The 19,167-nt window shown below is 35.6% G+C and overlaps 1 protein-coding gene across 1 annotated transcript in view; it reads right to left on the bottom strand.

Moving 5' to 3' along the window:
• Nucleotides 1-1,958: 1,958 nt before the first annotated feature.
• LOC111060374 (27 kDa hemolymph protein) overlaps nucleotides 1,959-19,167 on the bottom strand; it is a 30,721-nt gene continuing 13,512 nt past the window's right edge. The window contains exons 4-7 of the mRNA XM_039441029.1: nucleotides 15,502-15,656; nucleotides 7,712-7,874; nucleotides 5,551-5,773; nucleotides 1,959-3,117 (exon numbers count right to left, since the gene is read on the bottom strand). Coding sequence (XP_039296963.1) covers nucleotides 5,551-5,773; nucleotides 7,712-7,874; nucleotides 15,502-15,656 — 541 coding nt within the window. The 3' untranslated portion in view covers nucleotides 1,959-3,117. The remainder of the gene's footprint in view (nucleotides 3,118-5,550; nucleotides 5,774-7,711; nucleotides 7,875-15,501; nucleotides 15,657-19,167) is intronic.

Below are 19,167 nucleotides of genomic sequence, written 5' to 3'. Positions count from 1 at the left end.
TTTTCAAATGGTCATATCTCCTGAACGGTGAGGAATTTTTCAAATATGATTCCAGATTCGTGTTTCTCGCATCAAAGACCATAAGATCACGAAGTTTGAGCTATTTCCATTTCCCACAAGAAATTTATATTCATCAAGGACTAACCATCGTGAAACACACTGAAATAAAAAGTAGGTATCTCAGATTTGGCTGAAATTCGCACCATAGATGAAGCCTGACCTGAGAAATGTCAGAGCCAAATTTGGCACCCAAAGCTACTATACAGGGTGAGTTATGAAGCTGCGAACATAAAATTTTCAAATGGTCATATCTCCTGAACGGCGAGGAATTTTGCAAATATGATTCCAGATTCGTGTTTCTCGCATCAAAGACCATAAGATCACGAGGTTTGAGCGATTTTTATTTCCCACAAAAAATTTACATTCATCAAGGACTAACTATCGTGAAACACACTAAAACAAAAAGTATCTCAGATTTGGCTGTAATTCGCACAATAGATGAAGCCTAGCCTGAGAAATGTCAGAGCCAAATTTGGCACCCAAAGCTATACTATACAGAGTGAGTTATGAATCTGCAAACATGAAATTTTCAAATGGTCATATCTAGTGAACGGTGAGGAATTTTGCAAATATGATTCCACATCCGTGTTCCTTGCATCAAGGAGCACAAGTATGTCAAGTTTCAGTCTTTTCCTTATTTAAATTTTTTTTTACAAAATTTCTGCTGAACCTATGAGTATATTTTCAATTTTATCATATGCCTGAGTTTGTCCGTCAAGGTCTATCATTTGGTAGCAAACTCAACCAAATCCAACCATACGTACAGCGTGCTTAAAAATTCAAGATGAAATTTCATCATAAAAGAGTCCATGAAAATTTTTCCACTAAAACCAAAAGTGTCTCAGATTTGGCTGGAATTCGCATCATTGAAAGAGCTTGACCTGACTAACGTCAGAGCCAAATTTGGCACCCCTAACCTACTATACAGAGTGAGTTATGCAGCTGCAAATATAAAATTTGCAAATTTTTAAACTGCCATATCTCCTGTACGGTAGCGAATTTAAAAAATTCGATTGCAGATCCGTGTTCCTCCCATAAAGGAGCATAAGGTCACAAAGTTTGAGCGATTTTTGCCTGAGTTTGTCCTTCAAGGTCTATCATTTGGTAGCAAACTCAACCAAATCTGACCATCCATTCAGATTTCTTGAATTAATGTTCAGGGATTTCATGAAAAATGTAAATCTCCCAGATTTGGTTGATATTTGGGCTATGGATAGAGGTTGACCTAACAAGTGTTGTGCTATAATATGCGACGTTTCGCTACAATACAGGGTGAGTTATTCACTGAGACATAAAATCTTACCTCACTCACGGATCAGAAAAATCACTAATCTTCAAATGCTTATAACTGAAGAATAGGAGCGAATTTGGCCAATGTGATGACATATTATTGTTCCTCTCGTCAAGTACTATCATTCCTGAGCGTTTGAACGATTTCAATTTTTGCAGAAATCCATTATGTTCTATTTATTCATAGATTTCATGAAACTAAATTTAGTTCACCGAATCTGAGATACTAATCTTTATAATAGAATACTACCATAGAGAAATTGTTTTTAATTTCCATCTGTATAGTATCATAGAGAAACAATAGCATAAGTAGATATCCCATGGTATAGAGCGTTTATGTCGCAACTTTTACTGTTATCTCAAGCCGATAGTCCACGTAGTTCTTTCCTGTGAAGCTTTATGACGCTGGTAGTCTCTCATATTGTGCCGTTCATACACTCTCACCCCAAAAAAACAGTAAAAATCGACAATAATCGGCTTGAGATAAAAGTAAAAGTTGCGTCATAAACGCCCTATACCATGGGATATCTACTTATGCTATTGTTTCTCTATGATACTACACAGATGGAAATTAGGACTTTTGTTGAATAATAATCATGAAATACTTATTCTCAATATTTGTTCATCAACTTTATTTGATTCACCTCACTTACTACATCAATATATTCATACAAGTATAGAAAAATATACAACAAATCGACTCTATATTTATAACAACTTACAATGTTTTCACCTAAACTTACACAATATATAAAACAGTTCCATTAAATGTTGGCAAACACCAGTCATCTTATGCCAGCGATTTTCTTTCACTTACTATTATTAAATTTTATTTGGATTGCATTGTCATGCTGAACTTTATCTGATTTCTGTATGTGAAAATAATGTTGTTGTAGAATTGAAAGCCAAGATTCGAGAAGCGATTTCAGAAATTCCAGTTGTAATGTTAAGTCAAACCATGGACAATGTGACGGAGAGACTACACGAATGTTTGCGTAGAAAAGAAACACACCTGCAAGATGTCATCTTCAAAAAAAAAAAAAATTTCTGTATTTATTCTAAAATGGCATTATTTTTACTATTTAATGATATAATAAACTTTATTTAAAGATTTGTTTTTCTTGAAATTATTCAAATTTCAAAATATCCCGTTTCTCTGAAACATGTGTAAATATGAGAAACTTTATATGAAGATTTGTTTTTCTTGAAATTATTCAAATTTCAAAATTTACCGTTTCTCTGAATAAAGATTTATTTCTCAGTAAATTATTCCTCTTATTTCACCACTTCTTCACTCAAACCTCATACGAGTGCAAGGAATCAGATCAATTTGAGGAGGATCAATTTGAGGAATCAGCAAGGGGCGTCCCACCCCCCCCGCAGCACGACGATGAGCAACCATATAATATAATCATTCCCTCACTCAGGCTCCTCCGAAATCCTTCGTACACTTTACATGGTACTGTATTATAAATTACATAGATTATGGCTGGTCATGGATTGTTAACACTAAATTTGATTTCAAACAAAAATAAATCTTTAAAAACAAAATAAAATATTCAACTTAACACCATACCTTGCCCTTAATAGTAATTAAATGTCTTACTATAAAATAAACCTAGAGCTACCCTACCTACAGGAAAAACCTTGAAATTACTTTTCAATTTCAAAAGTACCTAGCAATGAGTTTCTGTTTTTTCGCGTCTCACAAATCGAGTAACTCAAAATCCATCTTTGGTCTGCATCCTGCGTCCTTCATCCGTGATCCTGGTTAAGGAAACAAAAACAATTAATTTAAAATACATTCTTCTATATATCAGTGATGGATAGATGAATACACATTTTGCAAAATATAGAATCAGAATTTAATAAATGTAACCAACAATATTCAGTGAGGCTGATAGAACACATAAAAATAGGCAGATGGAAATTACTGATATATGCAATTATTCAAATGCTAATGAATTAATAATTATTATTATACGAAGATCCCAATGAAATGCTGTAATTCACCCCGAAGTCTTCTGCTATTGCAAATATTGACAACAGGGTAAACAGCTAGATGGAAATTAGATGAGCGCTACTATTGAAACATATGCGTATATGTTTATATGCGTATATGTAGCAAAAACTTCGTTTTGTTACTTTAAATGGTTATTTGTAAAGTAGCGCTCATCGAATTTTCCATCTAGCTGTTTACCCTGTTGTCAATATTTACAGTAGCAGAAGTCTTCGGGGTGATTTACAGCATTTAATTGGGATTTATGTTTAATAATAATTAAAAAGAAGCAAGTACCAAATAAAAATATAACTGAACTCAATTTCCTTGTATAGTGAGGTCCACGTTTTAATGGCAGTATTTGATTAACATTGGTGTTGCTATCCTTGTCTATCATTCGACAAAGTAGAAAGCGCTATCCTCTTCTACCTCCACACTGTTCCCACATCATACTACAACAATGTAGAAAAGTGTAGTTAACAAAATATTCAATCTCAATGATGGAAATGTATTATTTAATCATTAGAAAATATGTTTTTTCTACAAATGCGCGTAAAGAAAGAATTTACACACTCAATTCTCCTCGTTAAACAGCTTATTTCTGAGGAGAATCTACTTTTTCGCTCGCTAACCATCTGCGCATGCACAGTAGATTTTCTTTACGCTCGCAAATCATTCGCGCATGCGCAGAAGAGTTTCTTTACGCTCGCTAATCAGCTGATGATAAGCAGCTCGCCAAAAGACAAACCACTCTCGGTCAGATCTTAACCTAAAAAGTCGGTAATTGTACCGATTCTACAGCCATGATGGATATCAGTGTAGACGAATTATTACAAACTCCGCCAGATATAGGTGGTTCAACAGGTATGTGCCGTTGTAGAAAAAAAATTGTATGTAATTCGCGCGTAATGTTTCTTTATCGCTCTTGCAAACTGTTTTGCGCGAGCGATAAAGTCGCGCATTACGCTCTTAATACATAAATAGCTATTCTTGACCAGTAAAATAAAGTTTATTATATTGAAGTTTTCCTACTAACGTGTGAAAACCTACATAATAGTTAATAGTATCTATTTCCTACGAATGAATTAGGGTAACCGTCCACTGGAACCGTATTCAACCAATCTGTTCGGCCGTTGGATCGGACGAATATGCCGTCCATTAATTCGGCCGAACACGGTCGTCAATTGGAACCGTTTTTGTCAGACTAGTTGAGTAGTTGACTGGTTGCCAGAAAGTGAAGTGGCAAGCTAGTTAGTAGGCAAAGTCGTTTACTCACTAAGCTAATAAAAAGAGATTTATAAAACAGAACAAGTTCCAAAAACAAAAACAGACAAGACTGTGAAACAATTTTGAGGTTAGGATGATGTTGTCTCAGCTCGACTTCGGCCGGATAGAGCCGGAAAATCCCATTCAATTCGGATCAAAAACTTGATCGGCCAGAGACGGCTGTGCACTGACGTATGAACCTGTTGCAATGGACGAGCAGATCTATAGAAAATCTATAGCAGATCTATGGCAAATCTATAGCAGATCTATAGTAAATCTATAGCTTTCTTTGTTGGGGGATCGTTCGGACGAGTTCGGTAGTTTTCGGCCGATGCTGGTTCGGACGAAATCGGTTCCAGTGGACGGCCCACCTAAAACGAAAACTATTCTAAACTGGCAAGACGAGTTACCTGCTCCACAAGGGTCTGATTAAAAGCTTGACAAACTGAAAACTTGATGTAATGAAATCTTGAATGACTGAAAATAAGCCTATAACCAGTTAATCAAGAATCTCTATGCAAAATTTCAAGTTAATCAGTTGAGTAGTTGAGACGCGATGTTGCGTCAAACATAAATTTCATATCCCGTACGTGTATAAGCCAGTTCTTTCCTTTATTATATAATAGATGATTATAGATTATACCATAGAGAAACAATAGCATAAGTAGATATCCCATGGTATAGGGCGTTTATGTCGCAACTTTTAATGTTATCTCAAGCCGATTACTGTTGATTATTGTAGAATTTTACTGTTTTGTTGGGAGTGTAAGAGTGTGAGAACTGCACAATATGAGAGACTACCAGTGTCACACAGCTTCACGGGAAATAATTACATGAACTATTGACTTGAGATAACAGTAAAAGTTGCGACATAAACGCCCTATACCATGGGATATCTACTTATGCTATTGTTTCTCTATGATTATACAACTGACCTATGAGATAGCATTGAAGATCAGTGTGCATGCAGCTGTGACCACCAGCATAAGGGGGGTGAAGACTGAGGATGCAGCCCCCGTTTGCGAGGGAGGCTTGTACTCGCGACAGGGTGTGCGCAGGCGCACAAAGTTCATCAGACTGTCCACTATGTTGGCCGGGGTCGGCTCCTTGCACTTGGCCAATTCGGCAACAACGCACTGCTGGAATTCGTTGATTTTACTGCCAACAAAACACACAACAGCAAACTATGAAAAACACAAAAATAGAAACTATGCAAAAAATACCACAACATACATAACACAACTGTGACAACAAAAATATAAAAATTAAGACTTTACTCTTTAAAATAAAGCTATAGTGAGGTCCACGTTATAATGGCAGTGTTTGATTGGCAATGGTATTGCTATCCTTGTCTATCATTCCACAAAGCTGATAGCGAATGTATCAAATCATAGTGTAGTGTATCAAGTTGAGATGATACTGTATCATATTGTGTTGATACTGTATCATGTTGTGTACTGTATCATTATATTAAGGGAGCAATTTCTGTATTTTTATATCTGGTTATTTATGTTCAACGGATCTCGAAAACGGCTCTAACGATTTTCACTAAATTTGAAACATAGTAGGTTTGTGATATAAAAATTCGATTGCACTAGGTCTCATCCATGGGAAAACTCGCTGAACGACATTAAAAGGATAATTCATCCTTGGCTGAAACAGCTGTGGATAGTAAAAAAGTGAGTGAACGAGTGAGTATGTGAAAAATCAAAATATCGCATCCCCGAAATTCCTAAGAAGACATAAAGCTAGCTGTGAAATATAAGCAAGATCATTTTAGAGAATTGTGTTCTGTTTATCAATAAATAAAAATAACGAGCGAAGTTTGGTGCCCCGATATTCATTCAACAAAGAGTATAGCACTATCTCTCTCTATGTTGCCAGATCGTCTTTCCACAATGTAGAATTAATAATCAATTAACGAAATATTTAATCTTAATTGTGAAATTATTGAAAAAATATAATTTCTTGGTTAATAGAATATAATTGATTATTTTAAACGAGAACGAACCGTTAATATTACATCAATAAGCCTGTATCAGCTGCCGTCTATAGAAGGCATTGACAAGACAGAGGATCGGCAACGTTTTTCTCCTTTCTTCACTGCCACTATAACGTGGACCTCACTATAGGACTATCGGCTTCAGTTAACACTCACATTTGCAACATAGCCGTCCTTTTCCATGGAATAAATGATACAGTATCAACACAATATGATACAGTATCAATAGAAAATGATACAGTATCATCTCAACTTGATACACAGTATCAATACAACATGATACAGTATCAACAAAATATGATAGATTATCATCTCAACTTGATACACAACACGATCATTTGATACAAAACTTACAAACTTTGCTCTTTGTGTAGTTGAGAAGTTGATATTGTGGTAATTATTCATATTGAATGAAAAAGACTAAGAAATTGTCAAAAAACCACTGATTTATTGATAATTAGAAAGACCGGTTTCGGTTATTACACCATTGTCAATCTCTGATAAACTCTGTTTAAGTTTATCAGACATTGACAATGGTGCAATAACCGAAACCGGTCTTTCTAATTTTCAATAAATCAGTGGTTTTTTGACAATTTCTTAGTCTTTTTCATTCAATTACAAACTTTGAATTGCATATCTTCTATAGTGAGGTCCACGTTATAATGGCAGTGGATGAAGATAGAAGAATAGCGATATGCCGATTCTCTGCATTAATTAATTATATATTTACACTGTCAAAAACATAATTGGCATCGTTGTGTACCTGGAAAAGGATAGTACCACCGGCTTTGTCAAATTATAGACAAGGATAGCAAAACCAAAGTTGATCAAATACTGTCATTATAACGTGGACCTCAATATAGGACTATCGGCTTCAGTTAACACTCACATTTGCAACACAACGGTCCTTTTCCATGGAATATCACCATAAATGATACAGTATCAACACAACATGATACAGTATCATCTCAACTTGATACACAACACCATAATTTGATACAAAACTTCCAAACTTTGAATGGCATATAATTATTCTTGTGCTATCTTTTCTTACACTGTCAGTTGAATGTGAATCGAGTAGTGCATTTACTCACAGACACTCATCCTTCTCCAGCTTGAATACAGGCAGACTCTCAGTGACGTCTGGCAGTTCCTTCATGTCGGCCGGCAGGTATTTGCTGAAAGTCACATTGCCGCAGTGCTGGATCGCCTCCCATTTGTCAAATATGCACTCTTTGCCTCCTTCCCCGATAAATACTGCAATCAAAAACATCATTAAAACTACTGAAATCAACAAAACAGATATCAAAGATCAATGGACAGATGTTTATCATTTTTATAATGATGGTTTATTGATCCATTCCGAGCTGCGATGTATTGACACTCTTTGGTTGAGTTCAAAGCCACTGATCAATTCCATCGGCTTTTTTTCACGTTCAGTAAAAAACCTGATCACAGATTAGTGATTACAGATGAACCACAGAATGGAAAGTCGGCTAGTATCTTGACGCCATAATCCACCATCTTGAAAGAAAGTGTAGCATTGTAATGCAGTAGTAGATTTAATTTCTAACAAGATGATGCAGTCATGTGTTGTGGTCTTGGTTAGATTGATACCTTCCATTTTGTGTGTATTCTGTTGCTGAACGGTTGCTCATGAGTTATGACTGACAGATGTTTCCCCTGTTGATCATATTTTGTAAACAAAACTAGAACTTGACCTATTTCATTGTAATCAATTAAAATGGAAAACCATCAGGTGATTGGAGTAGTTTTTAATGCTTTGTTAAATATTTTAAATGTTATTGAATTTATGTAATCATGCATTTCTCTGCTTCCAGATACATTATAATGGAGTCCATTATTTCTAAACAACATCGTATTCAGCCATGTCTGTTTACGTTCAGCTACTCTATTTACGTTCTTTTCCACCGGTGGAAAAGTACGATCAACTGATCAGTGAACGAACCGGATATGACGTATTATTTTTCTTATCAGTAAGACCAAAGACCTTGTAGAGGTATAAACGCACAATACCTATGCCTTCCCAATGCTAGCTCTTACTTGAAATTAAAAGTTCCATTGAGGTATTTTAGCGCGAGATATTATATAATATATATATTTTTGTAATATTATAGATCACAAAAATCTTCAAGATCTTTAGTATGTAATAATCTTCCAGGCTGTCCCCTTAATGGCCGATTTCAATTCCAAATAATCTAGCGCTGCATGTGAGTCTATGCATCGTTCAACGACAAAACAGTGCTTCGTTCAGAGCGACGTTCACTCACCGATCTCATAGTTCACTCACCGATCAGTGGCTTTGAACTCAACCAATGTATTTTACACGACATTTGGGGCCGTTTGCACAGTCAAAGCTTAAACTGAACTCAATCAGCTGATGGCTTAAACTCAAAATGAACCACATTATAACAAACCAAACTTGATACGGATTTAATCCAGTTTAAAATGGAATTGACCGAGTTGACCGAGCGAAGTAAGGTCCAAGATTCAAGTCGACGGTTTGGCATTTCTCTTAATGTTTAAATGTTTTTATGTTGTGCATTTACGGCGAAACGCGGCAATAGATTTTTATGAAATTTGACAGGTATGTTCCTTTTTTAATTGCGCGTCGACGTATATACAAGGTTTTTGGAAATGTTGAATTTCAAGGATAATATAAAAGGAAAAAGGAGCCTCCTTCATACGCCAATATTAGAGTAAAAATCAGACTATAGAATTATTCATCATAAATCAGCTGACAAGTGATTACACAGATGTGTGGAGAAGCCAGTCTATTGCTGTATTTCCATAAGGTCTATAGTTTCAATCCGGTATTTGTGGATGAGAATACTGCGTGAGGTCTACTGTTCACAGAACTACTAGTTTAAACTGTCACTGTGCAAACGGCCCGCAGTCAATTATTTCAAGAAAATAAACGAAATTTGTTTACTAAAGCCTGGTTTTCATTAGTAGAGTTAATGGTAGAGTTGCCTGGCCAAGTACTCACTATCGTCTGAACTCTCACAAATAAAAAAGTTCATGGTAGAGTAGAGTAGTTAATGTCTGTATATCGTGTCGGCGAGATATCGGTGTGAAAACGGCTAATGGCTGTTGGGGTTGGTGTATCAAAAATGCTAACATCAAAAGCTAATCTCCTTCAAGACATACTGGCAACAGGTCAACCCGAGTTCAAAGCAGATAAAGTTCAAGAGAAAATACCAATGCACCTAAAATACATTATAAATACTTTGTTTGCGTCATTGCATGCAAATTAATAGTGCTTTTAATACTGCATAAAAATTTCATGCAATGAAATCCACAAATCCACACGACAGCTGATTCTTTTACGAAGTTAAAATGGGATATTAATTGCATGCAATTAATAATCCATTCGACAGCTGATTTATGATAACTAATATTCTATATTCTAATTTTTACGGTAATAATGGCGTTCGAAGGAAACTCCTTTTCCTTTTGTATTATCCTTAAGCAACATTTCAAAAAAAAACCTTAACCCAAGGCGTCGACGCGCCTTGTTTCAAAGTAGGCCTACTTGTATACCAAATTACAGAGCAGAGATTATCGAGTAAGATGAGCCAATATGTGTCGGATAGATTGTTAAATAATAGAAATTCCAAAGATAAAACAGTCAATAATAAAGGCCGGCGTTACTTGGAAATGTGTTCAGAATTAGGATTTATTATACTAAATGGTAGAATGAATAGCGATCTAGAAGGGGAGATGACTTTTGTGGGAGCAATGGGTGACTCTGTGAACGATATAGCAGCAATTAGTATGGAGTATTTCAATTACGCATTGGATTTCAAAGTCGTCTCCCAGTCATTTTCTGATCACTTTCCAATCGAAGTTATATTAGACGTAGGTAAGAAGCCAGGTGATAATTATCAGTGTTTACCTCTATTGCCAAAACTGTCTTGGAATAAGTCTATTTCTGAAAAATATAAAGATAAGATAACAGTACGAGTAAATAATGATTTATTGTTGAATGAAAATGTCGAGAAGGCATGTCAAGATTTGTCAGAGTGTATTCGAAGTGTAGCTAAATCTCTTGGATCCGTTCGAAGCTTAGATAGGTACAGACAAAAACAAGCATGGTTCGATAATGAGTGTTGGAAAGCCCGAAATAAGGTCTTATCTTTTCTAAATCTGTACCGCCGTATCAGTAATGATCACACCCGGCTATTATACTTAGTTGAAAGAAATGATTACAAAAAAATGTGTAACGAGAAGAGGAAGAGTTATCAAAAGGCTCTCCTGAATAATATTTCCTCGGCCCAAAACCCAAAAGATTTTTGGCATGCTCTAAATAAATTTAAAATTAGATCAAAAATTGTAAATAATTCAATAAATCCACGTGAATGGGTAGAGTATTTCCGTCGACTATTAAATCCTGAAATGTTAGCATTGTCTTGTTTATATGCGGAACCCTATATTTATAATGATAAATTAGATAGTGACTTCAGTCTGGATGAGTTGAATATAGTTTTAAAATCAGTAAAAAATAACAAAGCGCCAGGAGAAGATCAAATTCCCTTTGAGTTCTATAAGAATGCGCCGCCCAATATGCTAGATAGATTACTGAATATTTACAATACAATATTTACAATAGGTAGGGTCCCAAGTAGTTTCAAGTCTTCCATTATTTTTCCGATTTTTAAAAAAGGTGAGAGCAACGTAGTAGGTAATTACAGAGGTATCAGTTTTTTAACAGCATTCTTCAAAATTTTTGCAGGGTTAATACTAAATAGACTTAATCACTGGGTGGAGGAAAATAACGTACTAAACGAGTTTCAGGCGGGATTTCGTAGGGGATACTCTACTATTGATAATATATTTTCCTTAACATCTATCGCTAGTCTTCAGTTAGCTAAAAAAAGAGGTAAATTATACTGTTTTTTCGTGGATTATTCAGCCGCATTTGACTCAATAGACAGAAAATCTCTATTATATAAGCTTAGTAATATGGGCCTCTCAACAAAAATGTTGGCTATTTTGAGAGCGTTAAATGAGGATACTTCTGCTAGAGTATGGTGCACTCAACGGTCTGGAGAGGGTGGTCTCTCACAACGTTTTCAAACTAAATCAGGATTGAGACAGGGCTGCTTAATGAGTCCCTTGCTATTTTCTTTGTTTTTAAATGATTTAAATGATGAACTGGGTGGAGGACTATTGATAAATGGTAAGAGGATTCGGGTCTTATTGTACGCTGATGACATAGCTTTGATTTCTGACTCTCCAGTAGGGCTTCAGTACATGATAAATAATTTAGAAAGGTACTGTGAAATGTGGAATTTAAAAGTAAATCTAGATAAGTCGAAAATAATGGTCTTTAGGAATGGAGGAAAACTAGCTGGGTGTGAGAAATGGACATTTAAAAATGAGCAGATTGAATGTGTAAATAGATACAAATATTTGGGGGTAGTTCTTACACCAACATTGAATTTTGAAGCTCATTTGAAAGAAAAATCAGATAAGGCTAAACTTGCGGTGAATTTGGCTTGGAGAGGTCTTTTAAATAGTGATAATATAGATTTCACAGCTAAATGTAAATGGTTCAAAGCTTGCGCAAGGGCAGTTCTGTGTTACGGAGCTCAAGTATGGGGCTATAGACAGTATGAAACTGTAGAAAAATTTCAGAGATTTTTCATTAAGAAAGTGTTCTCGCTTCCTATAAACACCCCAAACTACATGTTGTTTATTGAGACAGAACTGTCACCTCTTTTTGAGTACTGTCTCAGGTTGCATTACAACTATATTACAAAAGTTATGGAAATGAAAGAAGGTCGACTTCCAAGATTTCTAGTGGAAGAAGTAATAAAAAAGAGAGTCTTCTGGTTTAAAGATTGGAGAAAATTGTGTAATGATATAGGGATAAGTTATAATGACAATATTAATTGGAGTAATAAATTTAAGAAAATTCTCTCAGGCTTGGGCATAATTCACAGGGATAAATTCTTACAGGACGCACAAGCAGGCCATTTCCATTCATTGTATAGATCATTGAACCTACAACTGGGTGAGAGCAATTACATAAAGAGGAATAATTGTGATTTGTGGGTGATGAGATGGGTGTTTAAAGCGAGAGGCGAGCTGATCGATTTGAACTATAAGCCATGGGTGTCAGATAGGAACTATACTTGTTCAATGTGTAATTTAAAAGAAATTGAGAACGTTTTCCACTTTGTTGGGCGATGCCCATGTTTGAAGGAATGGAGAATTAAATGGTTAGGGGCGGCGGTACTCTCTAGAGAAGTATTATGTCTTATATGAATGGCCTAGATTGGAAGAGATTAGCTTCTTATTGTAGGGACGCTTGGAGATATAGGCGAGAACTAGTCCAGGATTTCAACTGGTAGGGTATTTTTGTCATGCTCTGGGGAAAAATATTTATCTACAATAGGTCAAATTCATGAGTCCTCTACCTCCCAGAGGTTTTATTTGAGAGCAAACAAACTGTTGAATTTAGTTTAACAAAATGAAGAAAAAGTTAGATTTTATTTGTTAGAATAAGTTCAGTGCTAGCATTATTTGAAATTTATTATTTTTCTTATTGTTTTATTTCTCGAGGTATTTTATGCTTTTTTTTCTCAGATTTTTGTTGTGTTTTCGATTATTACAAGTTATAGTCATCTCTATTGCTTGATATTGATTTATTTTCATTGTTATTGTCACTAGTTTCAACATTTTACCGACTTTCCGGCTGACGATCAAAAAGTATCAAGCCGTAAATGTGTGTTACAAATTTCATTGCATTGTATGAAAATACTGTTCAATAAAGCATTTTTTTCTTCTTCTTCTTCTTCTTCACTTGTATACCAAATTAGGGGTCAGAATACAAGGGGTCCAAGTGACATTTTTCATTTTTTCGAGTTAGCTACAGTAATCGATAGCTGAAAGTGGTAAAAATCTAGTATACAAGAGGTATAAGCGTAAGTCTAATCAGTGCTGACATCTGGTGTAAAATTTTTAAACTACATTTTCAAACAGCTGTTTATTCGATTAAACAAGGGGTCCAAGTGACTTGGATGCCTTGTTTACAGGACAATGGTTGCTCGTATCCATCAAATTAAATTTAACCTTGATTAAGCCATGTCACCAAGCAAAAGATACCTCAAGAAACAATTAGCAAATCAGATAATATTGCAATAAGGTCATTAATCATTGTTCAATTGCTGGTAAATTTGATAGATCTATGTGTAGCTAGACAATAGAGTTTTGTTTGGTAAACAAGGGGTACAAGTGATACTTCTTATACCTGATAATTGAGAAAGGAGAGCAATTTGAGACATGAAACTGTACGTTTGATTTGGTAAAAGTATACTGAATAGTTATAGGAATAGGTGAATATCATTTCTATATTCATTTCATGAATGAAGAATTAATTAATGTAAGTCAACTTTCGACTCAGTTTTCTCGAAACCAACAATATTTAACTTGGACCCCTTGTATTCTAACCCCTTCAAATGTTATCCAAATCGGACAATAACTGCAACTGTAAACCTAGCGCCGCAGTGCAGGATGGTTTCTTAACCTAGCGCCGCAGTGCAGGATGGTTTCTTAACCTAGCGCCGCAGTTCAGGATGGTTTCTTAACCTAGCGCCGCAGTGCAGGATGGTTCTTAACCTAGCGCCGCAGTGAAGGATGGTTTCATAACCAAGCGACCCAGTTCAGGATGGTTTCTTAACCTAGCGCCGCAGTGCAGGATGGTTTCTTAACCTAGCGCCGCAGTGCAGGATGGTTTCTTAACCTAGCGCCGCAGTGCAGGATGGTTTCTTAACCTAGCGCCGCAGTGCAGGATGGTTTCTTAACCTAGCGCCGCAGTGCAGGATGGTTTCTTAACCTAGCGCCGCAGTGCAGGATGGTTTCTTAACCTAGCGCCGCAGTGCAGGATGGTTTCTTAACCTAGCAACGCAGTGCAGGATGGTTTCTTACAGCTTGGCGTTGTTGTCATTCGAGATGGGTGTCTGGATTGGAAGTGTTTCGGCCGCATTGCAGGATGACTGTTAACGGTTGCCGGAAGATCAACAGCTGGATTTTTTTCGTTATTTTTCGTGATAGAGAAATTCTGATTGCAGATTCGTTCTCAGCGACCCCAAGTTTAGCCTAAAGGCTCAGAATCACAGAGAAATGATAGTGTAAGTAGATATCCCATGGTAAAGGGCGTTTATGTCGCAACTTTCACTGTTATCCCAAGCTAATAGTTCACATAGTTCTTTCCTATGCAGCTGTGTGACGCTGGTAGTCTCTCAAATTGTGCCGTTCATACACTATCACCCCAACAAAACAGTAAAAATTGACAATAATCGACAGTAATCGGCTTGGGATAACAGTAAAAGTTGCGACATAAATTCCCTATACCATGGGATATCTACTTACGCTATTGTTTCTCTATGCTCAGAATGTCAACAATGTTTTTAAATAATTAAAAATCAAACTTTTTACTGGTGACTGGAGTTATTATTCACACACAAAAATCAAAATAATCGTGAGAAAGAAAACTGCTGATGAACGCAAATAAGACCGCCACTCCATTGTTCTATTGTCTCGGCTGCTTGGCTGAGCCTGGCTGGAGGGATCAAATAACCGACTGGATTGATCTTTCGTCTGTCCGCTAGGCGGAACTACGCCGACCATTGCTGGGTGGAAGATGTTACTGCGGCCGCTCGCATTCCCACCAACGCTGCTATTATTTGCTGTCTCAGCGCCTAGTCCGATTCAGCCAAGCAACCAGCCTGCACTGCGGAGCTAGGTTAACTGCGGTACAAACAAACAAACAAACAGACAAAAGCCGATCGAGTCGAAACTAAGACCTCAGCTTCGCTTCGGTCAATAAATAGATGTGAAAATACAGAGCACTCACACGCTATCCTATCTCCTTCCTTGTAGCAGATGAACTGTTCGAGGGCCGTTGTGATATTCATAATGATATGCTTCGACACTTTTTCACTCTCCTCCAGACAGGGTTCAATCGAGGTGGTGAAATTGTTGATGCAGCCCTTCAGCTTCGGAGTACTCCTGAAAACACACAAACACCAGGGTAAGTTAAAACATAGAGAAAAGATAGCATCAGAAGATAGGCCACGGTTTGTGCAATATCATTCAAAGTTTGCAAGTGTTGTATCAGATCATGGTGTTTTGTATCAAGTTGAGATGATACTGTATCATATTGTGTTAATAATGCATCATATTGTGGTGATATTCTGTGTGGTGATACCACAGAGAATAGATTGATTGATTGATTGAGTACTTTATTTATGTAGATTACAATATTTATACTGGCTTATACACTTATATACAATAGCTTACAATACAGCAAAATTATAGATGAATTTACATAATATAGACTAAGAAAATGATTATTGAACTGTATATGATATGTTGAAGCAATTTGTAATATAATAACTATAGATAATAATCATATTGTTATGCATCTACATAAATTGGCGGAGATTTGGACATATCAATGTCCATTCTTCGGAAACAATATTAAAATTATCCTCCCCACTAACTCTCTACCAAAGCATAGCATAAGAATATATGACATGGTTATCATGGTTGACATGTTATCTTATATTTTAAGATTGTTTTGATTAGCTAGGCTATTAGGAATTTGACAGTCTTTATTTCTTTTGTATAATTCTGGACTTTTGTATAACTGACTTTCTTTTAACTTATATGACGTTCGTTTTTAACATTATTTTAATGTTTTGCAACAATAAAGAATGATTTGATTTATAGTATAGGTTGTTTATATTCCAAATTTGTTCTCCGATTACTGTCGACTACTGTCTATTATTTGTGTGTTGTTGGGAGTGTAAGAGTGTAAGAAGGGCACAGTATGAGAGACTACCAGCGTCACATAGCTTCACCAAAAACAACTACTAGGACTATCGGCTTCAGTTAACACTCACATTTGCAACATAGACACCCTATACACTGTCTATTATTAGTGTGTTGTTGGGAGTGTAAGAGTGTAAGAAGGGCACAGTATGAGAGACTACCAGCGTCACATAGCTTCACCAAAAACAACTACTAGGACTATCGGCTTCAGTTAACACTCACATTTGCAACATAGACACCCTATACACTGTCTATTATTAGTGTGTTGTTGGGAGTGTAAGAGTGTAAGAAGGGCACAGTATGAGAGACTACCAGCGTCACATAGCTTCACCAAAAACAACTACTAGGACTATCGGCTTCAGTTAACACTCACATTTGCAACATAGACACCCTATACACTGTCTATTATTAGTGTGTTGTTGGGAGTGTAAGAGTGTAAGAAGGGCACAGTATGAGAGACTACCAGCGTCACATAGCTTCGCCAAAAACAACTACTAGGACTATCGGCTTCAGTTAACACTCACATTTGCAACATAACGGTCCTTTACCATGGCATATTACCACAAATGATACAGTATCACCACAATAAGATACTGTATCATCTCATCTTGATACACAACACCATAATTTAATACAAAACTATCAAACTTTGAATGATATTCTACAAAAGTTACATGTAGTTTGTACACTGTACGTGATTTCTTAACAATAAACTGGCTAACAATAAAATTATTCTCTTGTAATGAAGTATTGAATAACTTGAGAACTATGTATTACAATATACATCTACCTTTTCTAAATTCTAAATTCCTAGTTTATATATATTTTGGGCCCAAATTTGGACAAAAATCATTAAGTGTTAACATAACCTACTTCTACAGATGGAAATTACTGAGATTTTGCAATTATTCAAATGCTAACGAATTAATCATTATTATTAAACGAAAATCCCAATTCAATGCTGTAAATCACCCCGAAGACTTCTGCTACTGCAAATATTGACAACAGGGTAAACAGCTAGATGGAAATTCGATGAGCGCTACTATTCAAAAATTGTTTGTCAGCCAGGGAATTAGGAGGTGCTGGGTTCGATTATAATTTTTGAATAGTAGCTCATCGAATTTAGATGGAAATTCGGACCCAGTACCTCCTAATTCCCTGGCTGACAAATAATTTTTGAATAGTAGCGCTCATCGAATTTCCATCTAGCTGTTTACCCTGTTGTCAATATTTGCAGTAGCAGAAGTCTTCGGGGTGAATTACACCATTAAATTGGGATTTTCGTTTAATAATAATTAGTAACCTATTTTTGGACAATTTCTATCTAAATTTGGTTACAGTTTTGGGCTTTAAGCCTGTTGTTTCTTTCCTAATCATTCATAGTTGAGAATTATATTGTATGTAGCAATGTATAAATAAATAAAGTTGAATTTATATTTGTATTTATCAAGTCTGAGCCGATTCATTCCTTTATTATGTTATAGATTATGAATTGAGTCATTAATATTGAATGAAAAAGACTAAGAAATTGTCAAAAACCACTGATTTATTGATAATTGGAAAGACCGGTGACCGGTTTAAACTAGTTTATCAGAGATTGACAATGGTTTAATAACCGAAACCGGTCTTTCTAATTATCAATAAATCAGTGGTTTTTTGACAATTTCTTAGTCTTTTTCATTCAATATGAATAATTACCACAATATCAACTTCTCAACTACACAAGAAGAGTCATTAATACATTAATATCGGGGCACCGAGCTTCGCTCGTTATTTTTATTTATTAATAAACATAACCATAGCCTACTATAGATAGAGTAAGCCATGACAGAAAAAAAATCTCTAAAATGATCTGTTTATATTTTAAAGCTGGCTGTAAGTCAGCTTATGAATTTCGGGGATGCGATATTTTGATTTTCCACAGAATCTCTCGCTCTGGTAGAGAGTTAGTGGGGAGGATATTTTTAATATTCTTTCCGAAGAATGGACATTGATATGTCCAAAGCTCCGCCAATTTATGAAGATGCATAACAATATAATTATTATCTATAGTTATTATATTACAAATTGCTTTTTCATATCATATACAGTTCAATAATTATTTTCTTAGTCTATATCATGTAAATTCATCTATAATTTTGCTGTATTGTAAGCTATTATATATAAGTGTATAAGACAGTATATATTGTAATCTACATAAATAAAGTACTCAATCAATCAATCACTTTTTACTATCCACAGACGACGAAAGTCTCAGATGTTTCAGCCAAGGATTAATTATCCTTTTAATGTCGTTCAGCGAGTTTTCCCAAGGATGAGACCTAGTGCAATCGAATTTTTATTTCATAAACCTACTATCATAGAGAAACAGCGTAGGTAGATATCCCATGGTATAGGAAATTTATGTCGCAACTTTTACTGTTATCTCAAGCCGATTACTGTCGATTTTTGACAATTTCTTAGTCTTTTTCATTCAATATGAATAATTACCACAATATCAACTTCTCAACTACACAAGAAGAGTACATTAATATCGGGGCACCGAGCTTCGCTCGTTATTTTTATTTATTAATAAACATAACCATAGCCTACTATAGATAGAGTAAGCCATGACAGAAAAAAAATCTCTAAAATGATCTGTTTATATTTTAAAGCTGGCTGTAAGTCAGCTTATGAATTTCGGGGA

The sequence above is a fragment of the Nilaparvata lugens genome, chromosome 14 (genome assembly GCF_014356525.2).
Source record: "Nilaparvata lugens isolate BPH chromosome 14, ASM1435652v1, whole genome shotgun sequence".
NCBI classification, from domain to species: Eukaryota; Metazoa; Arthropoda; class Insecta; order Hemiptera; family Delphacidae; genus Nilaparvata; species Nilaparvata lugens.
The sequence above is the reverse complement of the archived record's forward strand: the minus strand, read 5'-3'. Positions and strand labels throughout refer to the sequence as shown.